General features: G+C 36.6%; 1 protein-coding gene across 1 annotated transcript; it reads right to left on the bottom strand.

Moving 5' to 3' along the window:
* Positions 1-5,768: 5,768 nt before the first annotated feature.
* On the bottom strand, positions 5,769-10,598 carry LOC115630451 (malate dehydrogenase, cytoplasmic). Its single transcript, XM_030527011.1, has 2 exons — positions 10,500-10,598; positions 5,769-6,977 (listed from the first exon to the last, which is right to left on the bottom strand). Exons 1-2 carry the CDS (start codon positions 10,500-10,502, stop codon positions 5,979-5,981), a joined length of 1,002 nt encoding a protein of 333 aa, XP_030382871.1. The 5' UTR covers positions 10,503-10,598; the 3' UTR covers positions 5,769-5,978.
* Between the last annotated feature and the right edge of the window lie 362 nt (positions 10,599-10,960).

Below are 10,960 nucleotides of genomic sequence, written 5' to 3' on the forward strand. Positions count from 1 at the left end.
GGAGTAAGTCGTGATTCACTGAATCAAATACCTTACTGAAGTCAGTATAAATAACATTAGTTTGCATTTTAGCTAGGAATGCATTATTTATCAATGATGTAAATTCCAGAAAATTGAATGTTGTCGAACGATATTTGATAAAACCATGCTGAGTAGGGGAGATAACCAACTTACACAGATGCTGCAAAGTGGAAGTTATTATTTTTTCAAATAATTTAGGAATTGCGGACAACTTAGCAATAACTCGATAGTTTGAAATGTATGCCTTACACCCTCTTTTGTGGAGCAGAATAATGAAGGAGTTTTTCCAAATAGTTGGCATTGTCAAGCGACAAATTGAAAATCTTCAGTAATGGTTGGCATAGGGCATAGGTAGAACACACCTTGCGCACACAACTGGGAATGTTGTTTGGCCCAGGAGAGTATGAAGATTTGACTATCTTAATACCTGACAGATTGCAGGAACTGCTAATTATGGAAAAAATATATAATTAGAATAAGGAATTTTATAAGGGTATGAATCACCATTGAAACTACAAGTAATATATGAATAAATTGACTGAAAAAACTTAGCGAATAAGTCAACAATAGCCGAATCATTGCTTGTATTTTCGTTATGAAGAAAAAGGAAGTAGGCAAGTCTGACGATTTACGTTTGCAGTTCACAAAATTGTAAAACTTCTTATGGTCTTGAACAAATTGAGCTTTACAGCGCTCAATATACTCAGTGTAACACTGAGAATTGAGAAGAAGAAAGTACGATTTGGCTATAGAGTATTTTGAAAAGTCAAAACAAGATCCAGTTTGCTTGAACTTGTAAAAATACCTAGGTTTCTTATTCTTTAAAGTGGAAAGTTGATGATTAAACCAAGGAGGCTTAATTGAGGAAGACGGTACAACGCTATAGGGAATGCAGACATCGAAAAGGGAGAGAATGGTCTCATAGAAAAAAGTAGACGCGATTTTAATGTCAACGGGTTCGAATAGAAATGAACAATCAGTTGTTGATATTAATCTGTTGAGCTGGGAAAACTTGGCAGATTGAAATCACCGACCACAATGAGGGCGTCATTATCCCGCAAAGAAGAAGAGCCTTCGCAGATACAATTTATATGGTGCATATAAACTTGAAGATGAACAGAAGGAGGAATATAAGAGCAAGTGATAAATACAGCATGTGAAGATAGAATTACTTTAACAGCAATAAATTCTACTTCAGAATTTATATTTACATAAACAAGTTCTGATCGAAGGGTGGATTTGACTGAGATCGCCTATAAATGGTAAAAACATTTGACAGAATTTCATAGTCAGAAACAGAGTCATTTAACCATGTTTCCGAAAATGAAATAATGTCAGATTCGAACACTATGCTGTCTTTAAATAAGTGTTTAAGCTTAGATACATAATTACGTCAAAGCAGCAACAACAGCAATAGCAGCGGGCAGAGGCTATGGCTATAACTTTCTTCATAATTAACCTATCTTAATGAAACTTAGCATACGGACTCATAATCATTAACTGGAGGTATTTTCATACAGACAGACGATCATATATACATATAATTATATCTACTCGTCTTGTTATACTGATCAATAATATATATAGTTTGTGGGGTCTGCCACGCCTCCTTCTGTGTGTTACATACATTCGCACAAAACTAGTATGTCATCCTTTTGGTACAAGGTATACCAAGTAATATCAAAATAAGATTTTTCAATTTATGCCAAAAAATTAGGTGGCTTAATAATTTATAATAAGATGAAAACACAATTTTTAATATTTGGACAATATTTTTTTTTGACTTTCTGCCAAAACAACGGGCCTAAAAACCATAGTGCAGTGTAGGGTTTAACCAATGTGGTAGTAACCAACCATAGCTGAAAAAACTTGGAAAAACATTATTTTTATGTAAGAGTTACATATTTATGGGCGCAAGCAAAATGTGATTTAAAGAAAAAAATGTATGTGTCTGGGCAACATGCGGTTGAAGTGAAACTTAATTGTGGCTTTAAAACTGGAGAAACAATGGGCGCATTCACCAGGCACAACTGATCACTGATCATGATCACCAAATTTAGTGATCATGGTCTCTACAAATGTGTCACAAAACAAATAAAAAAGCTAAAGTCGGGTGTCCCGACTTTAAAATACTCTGTACATATGTTTAGAATAATTATTTAAATTAAAAAAAGTAAGAGAATTAAAAAAAATTTTTTTGATCGATTTTACCTCTTTTGGTATTTGTACTCACGTAAAGGGTGTATAATTGCACATTTACATAGCAATTGCGTCTATGTGAGTGTATGTATGAATATGCTCGTATATTCGTGTGTGAGTAAACATGTTAGCAGTCAACCAAACAGCAACATCAACAACAGCCGCGGGCAGCGCGGCAAATTTATTTATGGCTATAACTTCTTGTTCAAGCGGTCTATCATAATGAAACTTGGCGTACGGACACATAATTACTAACTTGGGGTATTTAAAACATTTTTCGAAATTCCAAGAATTACGGGAGTTAGAGAAAATCGTGATTTGCGGGGGAGAGGGGGGAGGGAGGGAAATTCCAAAATACACATTTTCTGCGTATTCTCATAAGGAATCTGGGACTAAAATTTGGTGTCCGTAGGTCTTATAGTCTCTTAGATATAGGCGATTATACGAATGGAAAATAGGGAAAACCCCCATTGGGGGAAAATCAAAAAAATAAAACAAACTTGCACAGCGTACACATATAACGCATCTTTGTGCAAAATTTGGTGTCTCTATCTCTTATAGTCTCTGAGATCCAGGTGCTCAGACGGACGGACAGACAGACAGACAGGGCTAGATCGACTCGTCTTGTCATGCTGATCAAGAATATATACTTTGTGGGGTCTGCCACGCCTCCTTCTGCCTGTTACATTTTCAGCTCCCTCAAACCTAATATACTCTTGTACATTTTATGTACAGAGTATAACTAAGCTAAAGTCACGTTTCTTGCTTACACTAATACAGAATTCAGTATGTATTAACTTATGTACTCAGCTTATAAACTAGGCTCACGCCAACATCCACGCCTTATGCGTCTACACCCATCTCGCTCGTATTAACAACCTGCGTGTTACAGAATTAAATGACAACGTGGTCGATTTTGAAATGAACAATAGTGAAACTTTATATTTTATATAAATTACTTTTATACGGCCGCTCTCATGCTCTTTTTTACCGTATGCTAAATTCCAAATATATTCTCTTAAGCTATCTCAAATAGCCGCTTTGAATTTAGATATGAATTGTTGTGGCCTGTAGATAAGTTTTAGAAAATGATGCCAACGTATAGTGCCTGATGCGACGCTTTATCAGGATGCCAGTACCTGCATGAGCCTTACCATCAGGATAATTGGTCGCATAGAAGTTGTAGCCATGTCATGTTGATTGAGGAACTGAAAGGGCTCGCATTTGTGCTGTGTATTTGTTAGAGTTGCCAGAATTGATTCAATCCCAATCAAAAAACTATGCAATTGGGATGGATTTGCAGTGGTATGTTGGGCAGTAGTTTCTGGCCTGTTGCGATGTCTGACGATTCATTATTCCTGCAGTGGTTTAGAGACTGAGGCGTACGCCTCGTTGATGTAACTTAACGCCTTAGCAAAAGATATTCCTGGAATCGTAGTTGATGGTATGTACGGCAAGTTTTGTCGGATAACTGGATTTCGGGCTGCGGACTTTTGTTGGCTTAGGCGACTTTTTAACTCTTTCTATATAGGGCAACCTCTATAGTTGGCAGTGTGGTTTCCCCCACAGTTGCTACATTTTTTAGCAGAGGGGTCCTCCTTACTTACAGGGCAGGCCTCATTGAAATATACATCCCCGCAGGCAGCACAGACTGCGCGTAGGGTACAATAGGTTTTTATGTGTCCATATTCCTGTCAGTTTTTGCATTGGACAGGCATTTCGTTTGTGCGGTTCCTAAACGGTGATTTTGCGGTGCAGTAGATATTGCAACTTGTAAATTGGGTGAACTTCGTTTTTATACTCTGTACATGAAATGTACAGAAGTATATTAGGTTTGCGGGAGCTGAAAAATGTAACAGGCTGAAGGAGGCGTGGCAGACCCCACAAAGTATATATATTCTTGATCAGCATGACGAGACGAGTCGATCTAGCCCTGTCTGTCTGTCCGTCCGTATGAACACCTGGATCTCAGAGACTATAAGAGATAGAGACACCAAATTTTGCACAAAGATGCGTTATGTGTGTATTCTATACGAGTTTGTTTTATTTTTTTGATTTTCCCCCCACTTCCCCCCTATGGGGGTTTTCCCGATTTTCCATTCGTATAATCGCCTATATCTCGGAGACTATAAGACCTAGGAACACCAAATTTTAGTCCCAGATGCCTTATGTGAATACGCAGAAAATGTATATTTTGGAATTTCCCTCCCTCCCCCCTCTACCCCGCAAATCGTAACTCCCGTAATTCTTAGAATTTCGAACTAAAATTTTGGAAATACCCCCAGTTAGTTATTAGGTGTCCGTATGCCAAGTTTCACTATGATAGACCGATTTAACAAGAAGTTATAGCCATAAATATATTTGTTGCTGCAGCGCTGCTCAAGCGCTGCCCGCGGCTGTTGTTGATGTTGCTGTTTGGTTGACTGCGAAAATGCTTACACAGACACGAATTGATGCGCATAGGCATACATACACTCACACAGACGCAATTGCTATGTAAATGTGTAATTATACACCCTTTACGTGAGTTCGAATACCGAGAGAGGTAAAATCGATCAAATTTTTTTTTATTTTCTTAATTTTTTTATTTTCTATAATTATTGTAAACATATGTACAGAGTATTTCAAAGTCGGGACACCCGACTTTAGCTTTTTTACTTGTTATTTATAGGCATACAGTCAGGTGTCAGTTCTCCCTTGAATATTGGTTGGGGAATTTTATTTCTATTTTTTATGTTCATGGCCATTGTGACTTCAAATCCCTTATCTTTTATCTCGCTGACTGGAACTGTTAGCTGTATTCCTTTGATAACCACTTGTAATACCTTGCTACTTTAAAGTTAGTAGGTGTAGTAGTTCATCTTTTCATCGCCCAGGTATTTGGCCACTGATCGATAGTTATTTTCGTCATTGACTTGTATTTTAGTTTCATTCGTTTATTATTTATATTCGTTTATTTGAAGCCACTTGCGCTGCTGTTTTCGAAAGTATTGCCCTTGACGGCCAGTCAACTGCAATTATTCTCGTTTTCCTTCACACTACTAGACGACCATCTGTTGCGCTCCCCTACACTTGCTGATATTACTTCGATTTCTCATTTGTCACTCAACAATTTTCGTTCGATCAAAGTTTAAAACCTTAAATCCATATGAGTAAGGACTTGATCGAAGAACTTAAAAGGAAGAGCGAGGGCATGAAGAGTATACGTCATATGCAACGGCAATTAAAAGAAGGCTCGATTTTGTTAGAGCCAATTGAGTTAGAATGCAGGTTAGAGCTGTTAACAGCTCATATAGATACTGCATCTTTTTGCAAAATTTGGTGTCTCTAGATCTTACAGTCTCTGAGATCCAGGTGCTCATACGGACAGATAGGCAGACGGACAGACAGGGCTAGATTGACTCGTCTTGTTATGCTGATCAAGAATATATATACTCTGTGGGGTCTGCCACGCCTCCTTCTGCCTGTTTCATTTTTCAGCTCGCGCAAACTTAATATACTCTTGTACATTTCATGTACAGAGTATAAAAAGAAAATAAAACTAAAAATGATGTACAATTTACAATTTATTTCAAAATCACATCTATAATATAAATGTATCTTCACTGAATATAAAAAGTTCAATGAACTCTACTGTTAAATGCCTTAAGAATGATTGTTTTCCACAGACTACTACATAACAAAAAATTACAATTTTTCTAGAAATTGCACCAGATATACGTTGTCTCCTACAGTTTCGAGCTCAGCCCAGTTGCTAGTCAATTTGACTCTAAAACAGACAACGCTTCGTCTCTTTCTTCACGAAGTTCATTACCCGTTATATCCAACTTAGACTTTGAAAATCCATCAATTGTCAAACCCTGCACAATTTTCCACTGCTTGTTTTTAATCTCGACAGGAAATGAAAAAACGACATCTTTTGGTGTACCATAACTGCCATCAGAAAAAACACCCATAGAAACGAACTTTCCTGGTGCAGTACCATTCCACCAATCATGCATATGGTCGCATGCAGATTTTGCAGCTGACATAGCAGATGACATTTTGCGTGAAGCAATAACGGCTGCGCCACGTTTCTGTACAATATCAATAAATGGACCTTGAAGGAAGGAAGTGTCGTTGAGTACTTCGGTTACTGACTTCCAGACATCATTTATGAAAACTTTTCCTTGGCCTGCATCTGGATATTGAGTCGAAGAGTGATTTCCCCAAATTATAATATTGCTAACGGCTGCTATTGGAACACCCAACTTAGCAGCAATCTGTGATGTTGCACGATTTTGATCAAGGCGAGTCATAGCGGAAAAGTTTTCCTTAGGAATTGACGGAGCATAATTGGCACACACCAAAGCATTGGTGTTTGCTGGGTTTCCGACAACGAGAACCTTTACATCCTTTTTGGCAAACTCATTAAGAGCTTGGCCCTGTACTTTAAATATTTTTACATTTGCAGACAACAAATCTTTCCGCTCCATGCCTTCTTTGCGGGGCATGGCACCAACGAGAAATGCCGCAGAAACGTCTTTGAATGCTACTTTTGGGTCTGTTGTAGGAATTACTTCTTGCAATAAAGGTAAAGCGCAGTCAGCCAGCTCCATAACGACGCCTTCAAGGACTCCGGCCATAGGAGGAATATCCAACAAATGCAGTATGAGGGGTTGATCTTTTCCAAAAACTTCACCTCGTGCTATCATATAAAGCAAGGAGTAAGCAATTTGGCCCGCAGCACCAGTCACTACAACGCGAATAGCTTCAGTCTGAAAGTACAGCATAAGAATATAAAAACACAATATAATTATAAACTGAATACATAATGGACTTTATATTTATATATATATAAATCAAATTTTTTTTTATGGCCTGTGCCCAAAAGATAAAAGGCTATATTAGTTTTGTGCGAATGTATGTAACACAAAGAAGGAGGCGTGACAGACCCCACAAGTATATATATTATTGATCAGGGTGACAAGTCGAGTCGATATAGCCATGCCCGTCCGTCTGTGTGTATGAGCGCAACGATATCAGCAAGTACAATAGCTAGGATAACCAAACTTGACATTCAGCCAGAATCGAGTTTGTGTTTATTTTTTTTGTACTTCCATAACTCCCGTAATTTTTGAATTTTGTGCTCAGATTTGGCAAGTACCTCCAGTTAATGATTATGAGTCCGTATGCCAGTTTCAGTACGATACGTTGATTAAGACGAAAGTTACAGCCATAAATATTTTCTCTGCCGAGGCTCTGCCCGCAGCTGTTGTTGTTGCTGCTTTGCCGTAATTATGTACTGCATACATACACGCATAGACACGATGATGTAAATGTATGCTGTTGAAACTGGACATAAACATGTCTTGTAAATATATTTTACTAAATTAAATTAATTTATTTAATTTTTATACCCTGTACCCAAAGGGTACAAGGGTATATTAGTTTTGTGCGAGTGCACATGGAACACACAGAAGGAGGCTTGGTAGACCCCACAAAGTATATATATTCTTGATCAGCATGACAAGCCGAGTCGATATAGCCATGTCCGTCTGTCTGTCTGTCTGTATGAACGCAAGGATCTCCGAAAGTATAAGAGCTAGAATAACCAAACTTGGTATACAGATTCTCCTGAGACCGAGAAAGGACGAGTTTGTTCATTTTTTCTGATCCACCCCCCCACTCCCCCCCTATTAACGATTTTCTATAACTCCCGTAATTCTTGGAATTTTGAACTCAAATTTGGTAGTCACATTAGGTTAGTTATTATATAACCGTATACCAAGTCTCATTATGATAGAATGATCGGAAAGAAAGTTATAGCCATATAACCAGGCCCAATGCACACATACATACATATGTACAAGTACACAAACACGCATAAGGCACGATTCTGATGTAAATGTAAATGTATGTATGCATGCATGGAATATTTTATATTTAATTTAGTTAATTAATTAAATTAATTTAGTTAATTAATTAAATTAAATTAATTAAATTTAATTAATTAATTAATTTAATTACTTTTTTGTGGGGTGGTACAGGGTATTTAAGAGTTGAGCCTGCTCGACTTTAGCATTCCTTTCTTGTTATACCCTGTACCAAAGGGTAAAAGGGTATAGTAGGTTCGTGCGAGTGTACATGTCACACACAAGGAGGAGGGGGAAGACCCCACAAAGTATATATGTATATTGTTGATCAGGGTGACAAGCCGAGTCGATATAGCCATGTCCGTCTGTCTGTATGAACGCAAGGATCTCAGAAAGTATAAGAGCTAGAATAACCAAACTTGATATCCAGATTCCCCTTTAATTAATTCCTTTTGGTGGAATACTGCCTGCCAAATTCGTTAACTTTGCGAACCCACCATCCCTACACGTTATATATAATATTGATGTCTGTTGAGTAAGGCGGCCACTAAAATAAGTCAGCGTTACAGCGTTAAATTTCTTTTCATCCGAAAAGATAACATAGGATCTTTCCAAATTAAATTTCATTTCATCCGAAAAGATAACAGACTTCCAGCCGTGTGCTCTCGAGCGAAATTGAGTCTTCTTTCTTTTCTAGCATCGTTAGGTAGTGATTTTGTGATTCCTTATCACCGTTTGAATAGTATATAAGCTCGTTTCAACACCAACATTTGCCCTGATCTTTGGGTCGATTCATGTGGATGCTTCTCTCAAAATTTAACTCTTATCAACATCGGAAATCGGTTTATTAGTACCACTTTTATTATTTCGACCACATCCCGACTTTTTCGTAAGAATACTTGTATAAATATAACATTTCGACTTTTGCCTTCTATTTTGCTATTTCTATTATTGAAAGCTTTAACTTTTTATAAGGTTCGATTTTTGGTTTCTCGTTAAGTGATGGCATCTTTCCTTTACTCATATAAAAGAAAATAAATTTAAGATTTAAAAAAATTGGTGGCAAAATGTGTTCGAATTTCGCAGATAAATGAAACACTAATTGCATGTGCTAACCTGTTGGCAGAAACATCAGACACTCTTTTAGATTGAAAATAAAAGAAAACCAAAAACACCATACAAAGGTATTTGGCTAACGCATGTTCTCATTGTATAAAGAGATGAGAAAAATATAAAACAAACAAGAAAGGAATGCTTAAGTCGAGCAGGCTCAACTCTTAAATACCCTGTACCACCCCACAAAAAAAGAAATTAATTAATTAAATAAATAAAATATTCCATACATGCATACATACATTTACATCAGAATCTATGCGTGTTTGTGTACTTGTACATATGTATGTATGTATGTATGTGTGCATTGACCCTGGTTATATGGCTATAACTTTCTGATCAACATATCATAATGAAACTTATTATACAGATATACAAGTATAATCACTATCTGGATGTGTCTACCAAATTTAAGTTAAAAATTCCAAGAAATACGGGAGTTATAGAAAATCGTGAATAGGGGGGGGGGGGGGGGGGAGAGTGGGGGGTGCATCGGGAAAAATGAACAAATTCGTCCTTTCTCGGCCTCAGGAGAATCTGTACACCAAGTTTGGTTATTCTAGCTTTTATAGAGATCGTTGTGTTCATACAGACAGACAAACGGACATGGCTATATCGACTCGGCTTGTCACCCTGATCAAGAATATATATGCTTTGTGGGGTCTGCCACGCCTCCTTCTGTGTGTTACATACTTTCGCACAAAACTAATATAGGCCTTTACCCTTTGGGTACAGGGTATAATTATGTAAGGCTTAAATATGAACAAATACATACAATGTACATATAGCATTTTAGCTTAGCCGCAAGTGGTTCAAATTTGTCGTTACCCAGTTTTCTTATTCTTAGTATTATTTTTTTGTAGCTTAAATATTTTTGAAATATGTACATATGTATGGTTTCAGGATGCATTGTACATACATACATAGATGTGCAAATGTACGTACATACATACATATGCAAATGTATGTACATACATACATATGTATATGTATAAACTTATGATCAGTAAGCGGAATGGTTAACATAAGCTAGGGGTTCCTTTATACAATTAGTTGATCTAGTGTGGAAAACTGGGAAACCTTGATTACAAATTATGTTTGCATGGGTCTTTTCATTTTCGTTATTCAAGTTTTTACCGGTGGTTTTATATAATCATAATTTATAGAAAGGTCATATGAAAGTTAAGCATCCAGTATAAGTGATAAAAGATGCGAAGTTTTTTGATTATATGCACATTAGGGTAATAGTTCAACCAGAATAATGTACATATATAGTTGAATAAAACATGTTTATAATACAAATTATCTTACCATTTTAAATAATAATTATCTCAACGAGATTTATAAGAAAGCACACGACGAAATCTACTCTTAGAAAAGATGACTAAAACAATATATGAAAGCAATCGATTACCGGTATTTCGATTCAATAAAGACTTGTGACGATAAGTAGTGTCATCGATAAAATAAGGGCTGTCCAGACGGCTCAACATCTACATCTATGTACATCATACTTGAAATGTTATACCTATATAATACGTATGTATTTTTATTAGTATAAATTATCCGAATTCTCCAAAGACAGCTGCTTCGATAAACCAGTATCTTACAAAACTTTTAAGTCCTTGTTTGGTTTCTTTTTATTTTGTTGACAAAAAAATACCAATTACCAGATTAATTGTTAGCGCAGTGTGACCAGGCTCAATCTATTCTAATATTATAAAGAGGAAAGATTTGATTGTTTCTTTGGATTTAAAAGGATCCGAACCTAC

The sequence above is a fragment of the Scaptodrosophila lebanonensis genome, unplaced genomic scaffold (genome assembly GCF_003285725.1).
Source record: "Scaptodrosophila lebanonensis strain 11010-0011.00,11010-0021.00 unplaced genomic scaffold, SlebRS2 tig00001410-arrow-pilon, whole genome shotgun sequence".
In the NCBI taxonomy this organism is placed as follows: domain Eukaryota; kingdom Metazoa; phylum Arthropoda; class Insecta; order Diptera; family Drosophilidae; genus Scaptodrosophila; species Scaptodrosophila lebanonensis.